We start from the raw sequence: 20,159 nt of genomic DNA, 5'->3' as shown, positions 1-20,159 counted from the left end.
TTAAAAACACTTAATCTTTTCATTTTAATAGTCCGGACTATAATAAATTGTTTTAAAACTTATATAAATCTTGCTTCACAGATACATGCAATATTATTTCTCTTTAGCATATTTTTTTCCATGTATTTTAAATTTCTAACCTGCAAAGAGGGTTTTACCAGTCAGCATTTCAGCAAAGATGCAGCCTGCAGCCCACATGTCAATGGCTTTAGTATAATTATTAGGAGAAAGTAAAAGACGTGGAGATCTGTACCATTTAGTAACCAATCCTTCAGAAAGATGACCCTGAAAAAAAAAACAAACATACTTTAGTTTTATATTTTAGCTGAAGAACAGTACATAAAACTTGCCTCATTAAAGATTCCTTGATCCACCAAAAACAAAAACAAAGACAAAAGAACCCACCATAATTGTGGAATCCTAAAACTATACTGTTATTTCTATGCCTATTTTCAAGGCTCTTGCACTTTTCAGGCTGAAAAGAGGTTAAACTCCCCCTGGGGTATACCACCTTAAAAGATGTTCACATGAAGTCTGCACACCAAGATATACTATAAGAATCTAGTGCTAATTCTAGGCCATACATTCAAAGCATGTGTCAGAAGAGGAGCAATTTTTCACTTCAAATCTTAATTAAAGAGCAGTTATGCTTCAAATCAATAAAAGGGAAAAGCACCAGAGATCCTACTTATAAACCAATGCCAACCTCATCACTGACAACCCAGGGGACCTGGCTCTACTATATATCCCATTCCTAATCAATTTTACTACTTTACATTTATAAAGCATTTGACAAAAAACAGTTGGACATCTATTGCCTTATTTCATCCTCAAAACAACCCTGAGAAATTATGAATGCAGATATTAACTCCATCTTACGGGGCAATAACAGATTAAGGAATCTGCTTCAGGTCAGATAGCTTAGTTAGATGTAGAAATGAACTCAATTTTAGATAGTGTAACTCGAGTTCAGTGTTCTATCCACAATACTTTACACTGTTACTGATAAAGAGGATGTGGTCATTCATTTCAGTACTCAATTTCTATGTTAAAGGTTTTGTTTTGTTTTGTTTTGTTTTTTTAGGTAAGTTATACTTAATGTGAGGTGATACCTGTGAATGAAAAGATGTGTTTATTTTAGACATATGGCAAGCAGGGCTCCTAGGGGTTCTTTATAACCAAAGCAGGTCCACTTTTATATTTTAAACATCAGAGTCCTGCATACCACTTCCTTTGAAAACTATAAGACTGTGGTTTGGCTAGGAAAATATTAACGCCTTGTACAAAGGCAAGTTGTTATCTAAGTTATTATGAATCTCTTTGGTTATTTATACTGCCTATTTTATATTTACATGAATTTAAATTTCAAACTAAATTAAGTTTGCCTATATAAGGCATAAACTGAATAGCACAGACTCAAAGGGACAAAAGACCTAAAAGTTGAAATAGTATCCCCATACCTTCAGACAGGACAACACTTCTGCCCTAAACATATAAGACTATATTGTACTTTTAATTAGGGAGAATTTCAGTTATAATAAATAACAGTACACTTTTAGAAATCTGTGTTTAAATAGGATCCCACCAGACCTTCATTTCAAACACAGGGAGATTGTGAATGAAGGTAGACCTGTATCAGAAAAAAAGGGTACTATGTAAAGTTCAATACAATTAACTAAAAATTCTGCCACAATATATAAAAGAACTACAAGGAACTAAAAGGACTTTTTCTTAATGATGTACATCAGTAAAGGTCTACCTCAGTTGGCTTTCCACATACCTTATGGGAATAATGGGGATCCATGATCCGCGCAAGACCAAAGTCACCTATCTTCAGCACCAAGTCTTCAGTATTAATGAAAAGATTAGCTGGTTTGAGATCTCTGTGCAGTACGTTTGCAGAATGAATATATTTGAGCCCACGTAGCAGCTGATACATGAAAAGCCGGGCATGCTCTTCCAGTAAAGGGCCCTGCTCCAGCACATTAGCCAAGTCTGTCTCCATGTACTCCTGAACAATGTAAACACTGTTCAGTTCGGTAAGAGAGCCCACATCATCTGTTAGCTGGCTTCCACTAGGACCAAGAATTTCAAACACTTTCACAATGTTATCATGGTCAAGTCTTCTAATAATTTTGATTTCACGTAGAGCATGTTTAACACTCTGGGGATCAGTAAGGACAATTTTCTTGATGGCTACTCTTTTGTCACAGTCATTGTCTACAGCAGAAAAAACCAAGCCATTGCCTCCACAACCCAATGGTTTTAAGTCCATATACCTAGAGCCCAGATCAAAACCATGAATGTTCATGAGACTTTCAAATTTCTCTGCCATTTTGAAACCCTTACTATTGCCTTTTCCTTTCGAACTGTTGAACTTGTGTAAACAAGGAAGAAAACTGGCATCAAAAGGAAAGATCTTTCAAAAAGGGAGAAGAAAAATAATTTTGCTTCCACAGCAAGATGGTTTCTTGATGTTCATTGCATATGCCAACCAGGCCTGTTGAGTTCCCCTTAGATTTAAAGCTCAAAAAGCTCTCCTCATATTGAGAATTAAAAAGATTGCAGTACTCATAGTTCAAGAAAGGGGCAGCAACTCTGCAGACATTTAAAGAAAACACTCAAGAAACTCAAACGGAATGAAATGACATACTATGCACTCGGATTTACTGTGCTAAACGATTTAACATTTAACAAAAATGTGAATAAATATGCACACAACAGGCTTCTATGAACATTCTCCTCACAGTGCAGATACATTCAGTGTTAGACTGGTCCTGAGCAGCATCATTCTAAGGTGCTGGTAAGCACTATTTCCGTTTCGCTTCTTTTCTTCCTTGGTTGCTGTATATTTCAACAGGAAGCCCTGGCAGCTGTTAGTTAACAGAAGATGTCTTTTGTTAGTGATCAGGTGGCTCCAGCTCACCACAATCACAATCAAAGCTACCGTCCATCTTACTCCGATACAACCTGGGGGATGAGAAAAAAGAAGAAAAAGAGTTACCACTGCAGGAAACGCTCTTTCCTTCAACTCTATAAAATGACACCAGTTGGGCGCTTAGCTATAAATTACAACTGGTATATTAAACTTACTTATTTATAGTTACTAAATGGAAAAATTACCTACCATCAATCAAAAATAGCGATCCATATTGTAAACAATTCACATGCATCAGTTCAGACTCCAGATCCCACCATACTAGATTCTTTAATAATATTTAGGTTCATTACGTAATATTATTTCTTAAATGCCCATAAGTGAAGGAAGAAAAGTTCATAGAATTTTTGAAGGGTAAAACATCAGAAACATAAAAGAATAAATAAATAGCATACCTATGACTTGGCAATTTTTCAAGGAATATTCCCTATGAAAATGCTTAAAAATTGACATAACGATGCTCGCTTTTTTTTTTATAGAGGCAAATATTAAAATAGCTAAACTTTCAACAATAACAGAATAAATGAGTTATATTCCTTTAGTGGACTACTATATAGTAGTGAAAATGAATAGAGATGGTTGAAATCTCCAAACATACACTACATTTAAAAAGTAAACTGCAGACAGAAGTGTCCATGCTGAAATCAGTTATATCAATGTCATAAACATACAAAATAATGCTATATTATATAGCAAAAGTATAAAAAACATGAGAAATTCATGATAACAATTTCCTTAGGGAATGAAGAAAGGGATTAGGATTAGGGTGGCGTTACATAGTATGCTTCAATTATATCTTTAATGTGTTATTTTTTAAAAACTGAAGTATGACAAATTATTAGAATCTTATATCGCTAGGTGGTATTTATCTGAAGAGCTCATATCATAGGGAAGACAGGCCAATAAATAAGCAAAACACACAGATGGCATTAAGTGGCGTAGAAAAAATAAACAGACAAAGGGGACAGGACGGGTGGTTACAGAATGCCTCTCTGATAAGGTGGAATTGGAGCAAAGCTCTAAAGGAGGAAGTTAAGGGAGTGGGTGTGCCTTAGGGATGCTAAGTGGGAGTTACTGTTCCAGACAGAGGGGCTAGCAACAAGGGTGAGCTTGAGTCTCATGTCTGACAAACAACTAGGAGGCCAATATAGTAACTCATTTAAATGTATATGCAAATAATATAGCCTAACCCTTAAGTGGAAAGGCTTCCTGTTGCTGACTTTTGATCTTAAAGCTGTTGTAGATGTATATACAATGTTATTTTCTGAATGAGTCTAAAGGCATTGGAAGTGGGACAAGTAAAATATTCCTTTACTCGCAGGGCAATGAGAAACTGTATCAGTGTATGAAATAAAGCACCACATTCTGAACATGAAGGTGTGACAAATTTCAATCACCTTCAGGTGTGGCTTAAGAGAACAGCTAAGACTCACAAACACATCACTGTTTCGCAATAGTAAAGCTTTTATTCAATAGGGAAATCTGCCTTTATTTCCTGCTTGCATCATAGCCCTACATACTTTGCCTGTGGAAATACAAGATTCTAAAAAATCTAAGGTAACAGCTCTTGCCTCAACCTGAGCAAATCTTCAATTGTGAGAAATCAAACGTGGAAATGTGTGAAAGAGAAACCGATGATACTCGGAGACTAAGTACATAAATGATTCTTATAGCAACATAAGAATTGATACTATCCTTATTTTAGTAAATATGAACACTTCTTGTATCTGTTTAATATTTTAAAGGATAATAATAGCATAATACCTTTCTTTGTCTTACTACAACAGAAATAGTTTCTTCTTTTTGTAAGTCTTAATCGGTTTCTCAAAAATCAGAAAAAAAGACTTCTAAAATTCTGTAGTTTATCCATCTATTTGTAGTAAAACACTGAAAAGTTAAAGTCTGAAAATAAACTTTCGAATTAAAAAAAAATACTTCAAAAATTTAAAGGGCTTTAATTAATATAGTGTATCCTCTGTCAATTTTTTCTATTTTGTATACATGTTAATACTTCTTATTCCCCATCAAAAATCCTAGAACAGTATTTTTCAAAGGCTGCTTGTATTTCTGAAGTTTTACATTTCTAGCCCTCACCTGAAATAGAATGGTTGTTCATACCTCCTACCTTTTTGCCCTAATGTAGGCAATTCCTTAAAGTTCAGTTGAGTTTTAAGTTTTTAATAAATGTACATTTTTAAGTCAGTTCTGCAGACTTGACATAAGAACAGTAAAATCTCTAAGTACTCTCTTAAGCTTCTAGCTCATTACAGATTAGTCAGTCAAGCACCACTATTACTTGACAGAACAGCACTATAGTAGGAACTGCAGCCAGATTATTAGAGAAAGTCATGAGAATGAGAGATTTCTACTCAAAATCCCCCATCCACATCTGCCCTTTAAATTTTAGGGAGACCAGGAAGCATCACAGATTAGAAACAAGTAAAAGGATGCAAATGCCTCTTCAGAAATCTATGACTGATCAGCACTTACAGGCACAGAGAGTGGGTAAAATTTCATCTTAGGGAAAGCTGGAGCTTGTGCCTAGGCTGAGAACTGCAGAGTCCTCATTATAGATTCAGCTGATAGCTATATTGAAAGTCCTGAACAGACTTTTCAGAAATATGAGGCCATTCTAAAGGGAGAAGATAATATCAACAAAACTAATTCCAATAGACAGTGAGGATTGCACTAATAAAAACTCTGGGGAAAAAAGAATCCATTATTTACAATAGTAGTGTTTGCCCAGTGACCTGCCCCATTACTCAGTGTTCTTCAGAGTCCTTCAATATCCATTAGATCAAAAGCTATTGGAGCACCTTTTCATCCAGGAGCTTGGAAAGTTGGAGATAATGTTATACTTCTAAATGATAAAATGGATCCAGTAATGTTTCTAATTCAGTCACACTCCATTCAGAGCAAGTGTTTGCTAATTATATATTATATATCTGTTAATATACTAGGGATCTAGGATAAAATGGTTAAGTAAAAACAGACTTGAGCCCTACCCTCATGGAGCTTACAGTATGGTTGGAGACAAACAATAATAAAGTAACAGGTAAAAGGAGGATGCAAAGGGGACAAATGGTACAAAGGAATGGTACAGGATGCTATGAGAACATACGCACTGGGGGATCTGACCTAATTAGGGAAATTAGGATGTGTGCCTCTAGGAGCCATAAAAAAGCAAAGAATTCCCATGCTCACTCTTAGTGACCATGAAAACGGCTTCCTCCTTACTCTTATGACAGCTATACTCCAAATCCGGATCCCTCCATCCACCCCATCTTTCACATCAATCATGGAGCTCCATTGGCCTGACTAAAGTATGCAGGTACAATTCAACTGGACCAGCCAATTACTGGTCAGGGCATCCTCCACCCACATCGACCTCCACATATGTCCCACTTACACCATTTTCTCTACATTTTTCATGTTTAACTTTATAAAAGCAAAGTTCAAGGCTTAGACTGAAGAAAGATCTGGGGTTCTATTTTCCTTCTGTACTTTCTACACACTTCGAGGGAGGAAAAGGAAAACTAAGACAAGGAGTAACTTAAAATAACCCTTCCCAGCGTTTTTCCAATTTCTCTACCTCCAAATTTTACCCATTCCTATAAACCTCAGTGCTGATATTGTACTGCTTAGAGGTCATTGCGTATTAATTAGCTGGGTCAATGTTGTTTCGTTTTTAACAACAATTTGGTGAATAAAATGAAATACAGAGCATGATTTATAAGAATGAAGTTGGCTTATGCTTTCCCTGTGGTCGTCTTTCAGTGATCCACCATAACCTGGAAGTAAAAGCTCTTTATATAGCCCAGGCTGAGTACCAGCTTTCTATGTTTATAAAACAGTTCCCTGAAAATGCATTAGCCGCAACTGCCTCCTTACACACTGCTTTCTTCCCTAAATTATCTCCTGCTTTCTGTCATTTAGCATATCCCCACCCACCAAAAGAAATACAGGTACTCTGAGTTAAGCCTAATTATATGAAGTTATAAAATGCAAAGCAAAGAAATAAAACACAGAATAATTTCACAATGCCCCACCCTCTCCTTCTCTATAGAAACTGGATTTTCTTTGCCTTATCTAGTAAGAACTTGGCCTGTGTCAGAAAGGGAGTCTGAACGTTTAAAACAAGTTTGAGATGAGGGCCTTAAACATAAAGGTTACTTTTCTGGTTTCCTCTTCCATCTTCCACTCTGCAGCTTCTCAGGTTAAATTCTGACAAGGGTCATCTGACCTGATCACATTCACTGACAGCTCTCCCCCTCTTCTCCCTCCTCAACAGCTCTTGCCTATGTTGCATTTCTCCAGGACCAAGTGAGTAATTTGAGTTAACTAGAATCCAGACAGCCCTTATCTTCTCAGCCAAAACCCAGCTGCTTTTGGAGAGAATGGAAAGGTTGCGCTCCACTTATGTTCTCCTAACCCTGGCACAGAGAGGTATTATTATAGCAAATTCACCCTTCTCTAAATCATGCCTCAAGCTCTCATCAAAGCTACTAAGTTTTTAAGGCAGAGAAGGCCAAAGGCTACATCTTAAATGCTTGCCCATATGCATTCCTGACAAAGCCCTTGCCCCTAATGTAAGGTAGCCCTGAGAGTTATTCCTCTCAGGATCCGGACCTCAAGGAGGCCCAGAGTGCAAAATAGTGTGAGTGAATTATCTTAGGAACCTGGGGTGGGAGGGAGGACCTTAAAACTAAAACACCAAAACCTAACAGGCTTTGCCTACTACCAGTAACTACTGTTAGCTACAGGGACAAACTTTCGAAGACAGATATACATAGCTTCAAACACTGTATCCAATTTAAAAACAAAAAACAAAAAACTACTCTTCCATTCCCAATTTCTGTTCTTAAACTGTCTTAACCTTTGCCTAAATACATATTAACATCCGGAACTTTCATTTGCCTTTGACTTCAAAAAGCCATTATAAAATAAATGCCATTGTGTTTATTTTGATGTCACATTTAGTTTCTATTTACTCTTGGGTATCCATATTGGAATGCCAGAACTTTACAGACCAGATAAACTAATCAAACAATCTCTAAAGATCCTTCTAATTCTAAAAGTCTATGACCTATGAAAGCACAATACAAGTCTACTTCACTGACTTTTATTCCCAAGCACTTATTATGGTGGTATACCCAGAACAGGGGAAATGTGATTGAAATTGCTGTGTACTAAACATTATAAAAACACAATCCCTTGGACAAATTTATGGCTAAAATTTTAAAAATAATAATAACCCTTCATTCTCTCTATTTTCCTCCTGCCCAAGCCCTCATTTCTGACTCTTCCCTCAACATTAAGGAAACACTGGAGCAAATACACAAGCAGTAGACACGTAGGCAGCCTTCCTCTTCAAGTACCTTTGGACAGCTGAGGACTCCAGCATGATGAGAATTAATACAAATTTCTGTAGCAGTCAGGATAGATTAGTAACAAATAACCCCAAAATCCCAGTGACTTAAAAAACAGTTTTAAGTCTTGCTCATGTAACAAGTTTCACATTATCTGTCATCCAAGCTGTCAATGTAGCTATCTTCTCAACCATTTCCACTCACTTTGTCACAGAGAAAGTGAGACTATTTCACTGGTACTTAAATCTTCCATCTAAAAATGATACACTTTGCTTCTACTGACATTTTCTTATCCTTTGTTAACACCGTTGCACCTACTTGAAGGGAGGTGAGAAATGTAATCCCAACATGGTCCCAAAAGCAGAGAAAACCAAGATGTTTTAAACTGTTTTGACTAAAACAGCTTTAATTCTTCCATCCATCCATTATTTTTATTCAACAAAACCTTACTGAGTGCTTATCATATACCAGGCATTGTTCTAGGCATTAACGTATACCAGGGGTCAAAACAGTTTTTTAAAAAAGAAATCCACCTAACCTCACGGAGTGCATACTCCTAGAGCATTATAGTGGATTCCTTCCCTGTCCCACTAACATTTGTTCTCTTTTCTAATAGCATTCTCCTTCCCTTGTCCTTTTCATCTTCCCAAATCTAATGAATCTCAGATCTAATGAATTTTCATCTTCCCAAATCTAATGAATTCTTCAGATCTACTCTTCATCTACCACGGCGCCATCCCCCTTACCTTTGTTGTAGCTCTATTTTAAAAGGAGAGATGTGGGACAAAGTAGTTTTACTGACGTTTTCTGAGCTTCGTACCTGATACTTAGTAGGCACCTTAAAAACTATACTGAATGAATTAATGGAAATAGCATATTCTACTTGATACAGGAAGTTTTAGAGAAGACAAACCCTACTCTCAACTTTTTCAGAATCTGACCTACCATGAAGCAACATCAGTGACGACTCCTAGATATGGTGCTTTCCAGGCATTCCCCTAGGAGCCTCACCCTGTGGTGAACATACAGGTCTGCCAAAACATGAAGAAAGCAACTGATTTCAACTCACTGAAGAAACAAAAACACTTCAGTTTTGTTATAGTTCCTGTTGTTTTGCTGAGGTAGTGGGGAGGGATTGTGACACTAAAATAATGTCCTATATAATCAGACAAGCGGGGTTCTATAAAAAGTCCTATCAGTTCAAATAATACCAAGAAGGTATCATGAAGATATGCAAGACCTTAACATTACTGATTTTACTATTCTTCAGTCCATCCCAGCAGGGTCTATAGCATGTAGCACCACAGCTTTACAAAGCGCATATCAAATATAGTTGCTATCATTTTTGAGCTAACCCTGGTGAGGGTCTAAAGAAGGCTACATTATGCAAGACCATATGAAATATTTTTGGACTCTGATCAAACGGAGAAAACTAACTACATGCTTAGTTGGAGAGTCCCCAGTTTTTAAAAAATAATTCAAAAGGATATATAACTTTTCTGGAATATCGTTTGTTCCTCCTTTGTTTCTCATTTTCTCCAGACCCAAACAAAGCTTGCAAGATACAAAGAAGAGTATAAGTTTCCTATCAGATTCACACTAGAGTTTGGTACTCTGAAAAATTCCTGTCTACTTTCATTCAGTACGCCCATATCAAAAGTGGGGGAAAAAACGTGAGTTAAAGATCTGATGTTTAGTCCAGATCTGTAACTAATAAGCTCGCAAACAAAGCATTTCACATTTCTAGGTCTCAGTTCCTCAGGAGGTAAACCACGTAGCCAAACTATAGGATTTCTACAATTTCTTCTAGCTCTAAAATTTTATAATTATAATGAGAGGCTCAGGATTTCAATTTGCAATTAGAATGCAGAAAAGTGCAAGACACTATTACTCTCACCCTTTAAACCATGGCAAGATAGATAAGCTACAAAATCATAGTTTTAAAAAAAAATCAAAAAGCTAAGGATGCAAAGAAAACTTAATCAATTAAATTCCAGAAAATGGCAAGCCCTTCCTAAGAGCAGAGACCACAGCTATTCTCATTCCTAGCAAAGTGGTAGAACAAAGAATTTTCCACTAACAAGATTAAGAAGAAACCAGCCAAATTTATAACCAACTTTAAAAGCTACATACATGTGGATTCAGATAACAGATTATAATTCAGAGAAGGCCTAGTTACAAGCTCCAACTGCCAACTCTTCCCTCCATGGGTCCTCACTGAGTGCAAAAGTCAAAGGACAAGGCAAGAAAAATGAGAATCTCAGCATATGGGCCTCCACCGTGTCCCAGCTGCCCTCTGAAAGTGGGGGGCAAGGAAGCATAAGATAAACCCCTCTGAAGCATGCTGAGACTAAAGCAAAGAAATAAGGCAAAAACGTGTGGTAAAGAAAACCTGAGATGGGACTAGAAAGCAAAAGAAAATGTCTAAGCAGTCCAAAGAGTTGGCAGCTAGGCTGAAAAGCAGAGAGCCTCAAGGCTCAGAAAGGTGGTAGGGCAGAAGTATATAAAAAGATAATGGACAAAAACTTTCCAAAACTGATAAAGGACAACACACGAACCCAGTTCAATGAAACAGAAGCAGAATAAATACAAAGAAAGCCATACCTAGGCATATCACAATCGAACTGTTGAAAAAAAAAAAAAGGGCTGGGGGGAGGTAACTTAAGAGCAACCAGAGAAAAGAGAAAAAGTATATACTACGGAAGGAACAATAGGAATAATGGCTGACAGATAACTAGAAACAGTAAAAGCAAGAAGACAACAGAACATCATCTTTCAAGTACCAAAAGAAAAAAGAAACTATCAAGTCAAAATTTTTTATCTAGGTAAATATATTCCAAAGATTAAGATAAAATAAAGACATTTTCGAAGAGACAAAAGCAGAAAGAATTTGCCTCCAGCAGACTTTCACTATAAGAAATACTAAAAGAAGTTCTTTAGGCTGAAGAAAAATGACACCAAATGGAGTCCCAGATCTTCAGAAGGAACAAAATCCCAAGAATGGATAAAGAAAAAACATGAGGCCTTTTAAAAAATATATCTGCATGTTTAAATATCACTAAGAGACTGTTGTTTAAGACAAAAATAATGTATCATGGATTTATTGCAAACAAAAAAGCAAGATATAAGACACTAGGTGCACTAAGGGCCAGAAAAGGGTAAAATTAATCATGTATTGGGTAAGGTTTATGATATCGATAAATAGCTTATATTATTTAAAATACACTAATAACTAATGAAAATCTCATGGATTATTTCTAAACACCTGTTTTGATCATTATGATTACTTAATAACATGTCCATCGATGGAGAGTAAAGGGAAGGGAAAAGAGAGAAAACTAAATAAATCACCAATAGTAAGTAATGACTTATTTTGCCAAGCAGTTGTGTACTTTTACAACAATAATACAAACTAATAGATTAACGAACCACAGACTCAGTGACAATTCCAAAAGAAATGGAAATTAACATGTTAATCAAGATAAATATATACATTTTAATTGAAATTTAATTTCAAAGAGGCTCTACTTTCTTCTTTAAAAGTTTTAAAATACTGAAAGATTATGTTAATGAAATAAGGTCCAAAAATTCTAATTTGAAGATACAAATAACATTTGATATATATCCCATTTTATCAACTATCATAAAAGCAATTAGTTTTTAAAGTATTGGTTTATATTATAAAGGAAGCTACAGTTTAAACATGAGAAGAAAAACTTTTTTAATATTTGAATTTTAAAAGAATATAAGGACAACAGCAAGCTTCATTAAGAATGTATTATGTGTGAAGCATTGTGCCAGGCATATATACTCTTACACTAAATCCTCCTAACAACATTGCAAAATGGGTCTTAAGATCTTCAGAGAATTTAAATAATGCATTCAAGATCACACATCAGTGAGCCAGGATTTGAACCTCAGGTTTATAAACCGAAACCCATGATCATCTCTCAAATAATAATGTAATTTTTTATTGACAAATACAGTATACACACACACACCCTAATTCTTTGAGAGTAAATATTTCCTACAGATAGGACATTCTTCTGCATAACCAAATATAACCATCAAAGTCAGGAAATTAACCCTAGCATACATAATACTACCATCTAATATTCAGATCCTGTTTAAGTTTCTGAAACTGTACCAATAAAGTACTTGAGAGCTAAAGGACCCAATCCAGAATCATGTTACATTAATTACAATGCTATCCTAACATATATCTTCTCTTTAGAAGTTTAAAGGAATCAAACATTTTATATACAGCCAAGCACTGTTTGATGGTACAGTGAAGACTAAGACAGTTAAGGTTCTTCTGTTTCCAAAGAGTTTACATTCTAGTGAGGAAAGATTAAAAAACAAGTAAATTAATAACCAGATATGGCCAAATGCTATGATTGCGTGGCCAGAAAATGGCCACTTAAGGAGTTGATATCTAAATGAGGAGACAGTACCAGCATGGCTAAGAGATGGAAGAAGAGCACCTCAAACAGCAAAAACAGTAAATATGACTTAAAGCAATACAGAACTTGGTATTTTGAAGAAAAAGATGCCAGTATAACCACAGTGTCTTGAGCAAAGAGAGTGGGAACTAATGTGGAGATAAGACTGGATCGGTAGTGAGGAACACATGATGCAGGATTCTCAATTTTATAACTAAGAGATAAGGAAAACCACTGAAGGGTTTTAAGCAGACAATTGGTATGCTTTCACTTACATTTTAAAAAGATAACTCTGGCAACTGGGAGAAGAATGAACTGAAGACTGTTGTGTAAAATCAGAGACCAGTCAAAAGCTATTTCATTCTATGGCCATGCCACCCTGAACAACCCAGATCCCATCTGATCTCGGAAGCTAAACAGGGTCAGGCTTGGTTAGTACTTGGATGGGAGACCACCTACGAAGACCAGGTGCTGTAGGCGCAAAAATAAATAAATAAATAAATAAATAAATAAATAAATAAATAAATAAATAAAGGATTGTAAGCTGACAAGGTCCTTGCAATCTGTGATGTCAACCAAGGGTTGCCTTGCCTTAAAAAAAAAAAATGTATAAAAGAAAAAGCTATTTCAGTAGGCCATGTGAGATGATGGTAGCTGACACTAAGCTGGTAGGAATGAATACATCAAAGATGAGATAGATTCAAATGATTTTTGGAGACCAAGAAAACTTGGTGATGGAGTAGACATGAGGGATAAGGGAACAAGATGATTCAATGGTAACTCCTAGATGCCAATTAACTGAGATAGGGAAGACTGGGAGAAGAACAATATATGAGAAAGAGTTCCATTTTGGAAATATTAAGTCTATTTAGACAATGTCTACTTAAATAATGAGTAGTAATATCAAGCAGGCAATTGGATAATGCGTCTGGAACTTAAACAAGAAGTCTAAACCAGAAACATAAATTTGAGAATTACCTACATGTAGATAGTATTTAAAACAGTAAGTTGAATGAGACCACCTAGGGAAAGAATTTAGAAAGAGAAAGTGGGGGAAAAAAGCCCAATACTTAGAGGCAGGTAGAGGAAAGAAGCCAGTAAAAAAGCATGACGAAGTACAAGAAAAACAAGGAGACTATGTGTCTCATAAGCTAAGAGAAGCAAGTGAACAGGCAGAAAACAGTGGTCAACTATATTGAATGGTGCTACAAAATCCTGTAATATAAGTTTGGTAAATGTAACTCACTGGTAATCCAGACTACAATAATTTCAGTGGTGAGCTGGTCCTAAAAGCCAGGCTACAGTAAGCTGAAGAGTCTTTCAAGGAAAGTGGAGAGAGCACACAAAGACAACTAGTGAAAATTTGCTTGAAACAGGATCAGAGAAATGAGGCAGTGGCTAGAGGAGAAGAATGTGGAATCATGAGATGGTTTATAAAAAAATTTCTATATCTGCACTGTGCAATATGATAGTCAAAAGCCACATATGGCAACTGAACAACTGAAATGTGGCTACCAGATTGGACAGTATAGATCTAGAGTACGTTTATATGCTAATAAAGATAACCCAATAGAAAGGAAAAAATTCATGATGCAGGAAAGAGATGGGTCCTTGAGAAGTCAAGAAATCCAGAGTACAAGGGGAGGAACGAATCTATAAGGGATATGACATGAATGAAGCCAGGCACAAAATTAAATTAACCAGTGGGAACCAATAAGACCTAAAATCAGAATGTCTTAAGCCTGCTTGGAATCTTAAGCATGAGACTAAATTACAGAAAGCTATAAAAGCTAAGCAGGAGGGAAATAGAAGGTAATTTATATTTACTGAGATTCTGTTAAGTGCCAGGCATTTTCCAAGTCGCAAATTATTTGTTATTCAGAACCACTACCTTGTAAGTTTCATTTCACAAACAAGTGCACTGATGTCCTGAGAGGTAAAGCAACTAAACCAAAATCATACATACAGTAAATGTCAAGATTTGGACACAGGCAAGTCTGACTTACTCTAGGGTTAGACTCTTCCCACTGCTTAAGGTGGGAGATTAAGAACCACCTGAAGTTTCTGCAACTGAAAATAAATAACAACAGATAATCTGGAAACCATTAACAAATACCAACAAGCCTGGAGGTACTAGGCCAGAGGCAAAAACTGTCCTCTCAATCCATCCACAAAACAACTGAGAAACATTTAACACCTATTTTTTAATTTTTTTAATTGCATGAAAATACTTTTATTGAGACAAAAGGGAAAACGCACATTCTTATAACTCGAATTATCTACTTTACTGAACACAGGATTATCAATCAGAAAACTAATTTATAATAACTACTAAAATATTATCTGGGCATACTAGAAAAGTAGGTAGTTAAAAACCCACCATCTCTCCAATTTGTAAATGAAGAGGAAAATTAAACTGAGACTAATCAGTCATTAAATTACAGCTTAGATTATTTCAAATTTAGCGTAGGCTAAGATCATCTTGATCTGTGCTGTCCAACATAATAGCCACTAGCTATATGCAGGTATTTAAGTATAAATTAATAAAATTAAGTAAAACTTAAAATTCAGTTCCTCAGGTGCACTAGCCACTTGTCAAGTGCTCAAGAGTCACATGTGGGTAGTGGCTACCTCACTGGACAGCACAGAACACTTTCATCATCACAGAAAGTTCTACTGGACAGTGCTTAAGTCCTCAAATTTCCTTTTGACTTTTTTCAGAAGGGCCAATGGAAAGAGCAACTCACAAGACATGAGTTTTCCAAATTAGTCACTAATTAGTTGAGAAACTATGTATATATCACTTAGTAGGTCTTTTAGAAATGATTGTACATGTGAACCACCTACAAATCTTGTTAAACTATAGATTCTAATTCAGAAGGTCTTGAGATGGAGTCAAGATTCTGCACTTCTAACGAATTCCCATGTGAAGCTAACACTGCTGGTCCAGGACCACATTTCCGAGTACCAAGGTCTTAGATCTCTCCAAACTTCAGTTTCCTTACCTGCCAAATGATATATAAACCTGGGTAAAGTCAATGTCCATGACCCCTCTGTAAAAACTAACATTTTGTCATTTTATGGTTGTACAGAATTAAATGCACAGAGACTTCACACTCTCTACAGAGGCAGTCTCTTCCCTTAAGTAAATGCTAGAATTCTAACAATTTTTGTGAGTGATACCCTTTCCCCCCAAGAGATATAAAATTGAAATGAAAATCAATGGGAAAATTTGCTATGTAAACATGCAATCTCTTTACAATTTTTCAGAAGTGGATTTAAAAGGCTGACGTGTATGAAAGACAAACCTTTAAAAACTCTCAGAAGGGCACATTGTATTTTCCAAATATGCAGTTCATGGAGTGAAAAAAAAACAATGCTGGATTCAGCCTACAACACTTTACCTTAAAATCATCAGCTCCACATGAAAAGAAACTCCCTGTAAAAATCCATTAACCACCATAACCTTGTTTTTGTAGAGTCTCAGAGCTCTGAGCAATAAAACTGACCAAAATCCCCATACCACTAGCATGCTGTAGAATAATGTTAACAGCCACAAAACAGGCTGAAGGAGCTGAAAGGAGACAGCCAACAATGCCACTAAGAATTTACTTTTGAGGCATCTTCTTTCTATTTCAACGGAGGCCCTAGAGAAACACAGGGTTCCAGTGGGCAATGTGAACAAAGGAACTGGATAGCATTGGGAAGGCTCATCGTTTCATAAGGCCATACCTCATAGAAAAGAGACAGGCTAAGATATCCAGTTTGTTTATAAATTCTGAATTATGCACAACAGCTGATCACCTATATATTCTAAAACACACACACGCGCGCGCGCGCGCCTGCTAGAAGTACATGCTCAACCTCTAAGTGATAGGATGCTTTGCAAATCTATAATACTTTCATATTTGAATTTTTATATTTCCTTTAGTAGGAAATAGAAAGTTTGAATTAAACTTTATTAAAGTTCATCTATATAAATCATATAACACTCTTCCAAAATCTCTCCAAAGATTTAACTCACATTAGCAATACACTTTATTGCCCACGAAAATCTTCAAATAAGCCATTCTAAGATAAATAATATACCAAAAAAAGAGGAAATGGGGAGTTTTTTTCTTTTTTCTCAGTTTTAAAACTAAGTGCTATTCTCAATCTTTTTTTCTCAATCTTATTTTAAGCCAACATGCTAAACGGTGGCTTTTTAAAATAAGCCAAAATAACCTAATTACCAAATATCAGAGATCAGTGTATGTCCTAAATTTGGAACTGTACAATCAGCTTATCTTTAAAAAAAAAACAGTGCCTATAACAATACCTATTTTGAGTTGTCTTTATTAAAACCGAAGACTCGTATAGATCAGAAGAAAGCATTATGTATATATAATTCCATCAAAATGAAATGCTCACATTCAGAGCTATATCTGATTAAATATTTCTGCTCCTTTATCACACTTAAACTAATTTCTAGATATTATAAAGATAATTTCTATATTACCAATGAAAACATAAGGTTAATTTCTACCCACATCATAAAAGTACTATCTGTCCTTTGTACTATCTGAGCTTTATAACAAAGCTCTCAATAAATAACCAAAGAACTGCTAGTATCAAACATTTAACTGTAGCAACCCACCAGCAATTTTACCTTTCCTCTCAACAAATGTTACAAAATTCCACTTGTAGGACACATGATAGCCTTTTAAAATGCAATTTAAGAAGGCATACTTTTTTAGAAAAACTATGGTTCCTTGTGAGAGAGAATACTGACAGAAACATTTTAGCCTATCATTTAAAAAAAAAAAAATACAGTGCACACAAAAAAAGGGGCCACGTAGCAGTCGTGGGCAGGATGAGTCATCACCCAACTCAAAACTTGCAGCACTTCAAGCTTCCTCCTACCGGACCCCATCCCCTTCAGCAATGTACCCTGAGTCAGCAAACCTTACCATTTTGTCAGTTATGAATTCTCACGATGTTTAAATGAACTTATGCAAAATACTGCAAGATTTTTAGTATTAACACTTGTCATTAGAGCATGTGCTTTTTCTATTGCAAAATTAACTTATCTTCAAATCAATCTCTAGATTCTTAATCACATCTACTTTTAATACTCTTTTGCAAATAACTCCAAAATATGGTGATATGTAAAGGTTTTTATAAACCATTCTCCATTTCCCAGTTGTTTTTTTTTCTGAATAGTGATATCTAGGTGCTATATATAACATGGCATGTCCTGCTCAAATTTGGCATTTCCTAGACGACAGCAATTACTGAATTTCGAACACCAATAAGCAATTGTATAAGTTTCATAAGGCTATACTTATTGATGTAACGTATATAAATGAAAGACTTCTATACACTTTGGCACATAGCAAGCCCTTCATAAACGTGTTTGAACAACTACTCGTTAAAGATAGGTAAAGTTCCTGCCATCCGATTCAAAATTATTTTTCAAACGTTAAAATCTGACATTTCCAAGAGAAATTCTAGAGGCAGTTCCCTCTTTGGACCCTCCATACATCTAGTCAGATTACTCTTTCCATATCAGTTTTCCACCGCTGAAAAGAGGGGCTATGTCCAATCAGAACTTTAAAAAATAACAAGGCAACAAGGATCAAGCAATCAGAAAATTACCCTGAGGCTGTTTGTGCTCCATTTTGTCCGCTGTTAATTTTCTCTCTCAACAAATCATCTTGTACCCATAAAAAAAAGTTAATATCGAGACTGACTTTTAAGGGCATTTTTAGCACTGAAGAACATGAATTCTGCTGCAAATGCAGAAGGCTTCTATCTCCACATCACCAGTTCTCTTCACTGGATCTTTTCCAATGAGTAAGCAAAAGAAAAAATAAAACAAGAAAGGAATCAAAAAGATCCTGCTTCACAGAGTTCCGACATAACACCTGAACCAGTCGAGTCTTACTAAGACAAGGGAAAGGCGGCCAAAACACCTTTACTTTTCAACGCACCTCACTAAGTCAGACAGACACGCACAGGAGGCCTTTTTAGTGAACTGACAAAACAAGTTTTCATTTGGGTACTTTGACCCACCACCGCTCAGCGTCCCGAACGCAGCTAAGGCAAGGCTGCAGTATGCGAGAGGAAATTAGGAATTCCGACTCGGACGAGCTTTCTGTACCTCATTCATGGCTAGACTCAAAACTTGGGCAGAAAGAAGACTTCGGGGCTCTGAGACGAGCCGGTGAGTGGTGCGCGCTACGCAATTCGCCGAGTCCGCTGGAGACTTTGCCCGGCCGGAGTCAGCTGAGGCCGAGTCACCGGAATGGGATGGGGGAGGAGACGCGGGAGCGTTTCGAAAGGCAGCGTGCCAGGAAGGCGAGACTCCGCGCCACCTCACGCTGCCCGGGCCGCCCCTCCCGGCCGCCGTCCCTCGCCCGCGCGCCCGCCCGCCGGGCCGGGCTTCGAACCCGCGCGGCCGGGGGCCGGGGGCCGGGGGCCGGGGGCCGGGGGCGGGCGGCGGCGCCGCGGCCGGCACGCGGGGCCCGGGAGCAGGCGGGCGCGGCCGGGCCCCGCTGCCGGCGAGGGGCGTGCCGGGTGGGAGGGGCGCGCCGGCCGCTCCGCCGGCCCCACGCGGGGACCCCGGCCCGTCGCCCGCCCGGCCGCGCGGGGACGCGCCGGCCAGGCCCGAGCGGGCTGGCCGGCGGGCGGGCAAGGGGCGGGCGGGAGACGAAACAAAAGCGCCTTTGTTGAGCGGCGGCTGCCGGAGGGTCACACACAATGGAGGGAGCCGGCTCCGCCGCCGCCGGGCCCGCCGCGGCGCCCTCCCGAGACGCCCAGCCGGCGCGCCCCGCACACGCACACACACACACTCACGGGACTTCTCCGACTCATCGAGGGAGTGCGGGGCCCGCGGACAGCCCCCGGTGTCGGCTCAGGTCTCCGGCTGTGCTGGCGGCAGCGGCGTCTCCGAGGCTCTCGCTTTGCCGCAGTCGCCGCCATGTAACCCCGACCCGCGAGAGAGGGCGAGGGAGAGGGGGCGCGGCCTCCCGGAGCCACGCCCCCGCACGTCACAGGCTCACTCCACGGGTTCCCCCGCCCCCGCCCGGCCCCGTGAGCTTGCACGCGGCGGAATTTCCAACGCCCGTGACTGGGCGCCGCGCGTCGCGGGGGTGGCTGGAGAAGCACGCAGGCTCGTCAGCCGCCCCGGCGGGCTGGGCCGGGCCGGGGCGCCGGCGGCGTGGTGGGCAGACGGGCACGCTCTGCTCTGCTACTTTCCCCACCGCTCATAAGATGACCAAACTCCTTACGAGCGTTTCACTGCACACCTACTACGTGCAAGGCACTGAGAAATCCAAGAGGAATAGGCCTTCGTCCCTGTCCCTGGGATAGGCCGGGAGCAAGACGGTTGGACCCGAAGACCGACCGGCTAGAAGGCGGCAGCCAATT

The 20,159-nt window shown here is 38.4% G+C and overlaps 1 protein-coding gene and 1 pseudogene across 3 annotated transcripts in view; one reads left to right on the top strand and one right to left on the bottom strand.

Moving 5' to 3' along the window:
- MAPK6 (mitogen-activated protein kinase 6) overlaps positions 1–19,732 on the bottom strand; it is a 32,512-nt gene extending 12,780 nt beyond the window's left edge. The window contains exons 1-3 of one of the 3 annotated variants that reach the window (XM_036239001.1): positions 19,587–19,732; positions 1,781–2,970; positions 141–285 (exon numbers count right to left, since the gene is read on the bottom strand). In XM_036239001.1, coding sequence (XP_036094894.1) covers positions 141–285; positions 1,781–2,335 — 700 coding nt within the window. In that variant the 5' untranslated portion in view covers positions 2,336–2,970; positions 19,587–19,732. The other 2 variants (XM_036239002.1, XM_016162704.2) reach the window with 2 other exon arrangements.
- LOC118601292 lies at positions 13,111–13,229 on the top strand (annotated as a pseudogene).
- Positions 19,733–20,159: the final 427 nt, after the last annotated feature.

Source organism: Rousettus aegyptiacus, unplaced genomic scaffold (genome assembly GCF_014176215.1).
Source record: "Rousettus aegyptiacus isolate mRouAeg1 unplaced genomic scaffold, mRouAeg1.p scaffold_m13_p_3, whole genome shotgun sequence".
Classification (NCBI taxonomy): domain Eukaryota; kingdom Metazoa; phylum Chordata; class Mammalia; order Chiroptera; family Pteropodidae; genus Rousettus; species Rousettus aegyptiacus.
This window is presented reverse-complemented; position numbering and strand designations above follow the sequence as displayed.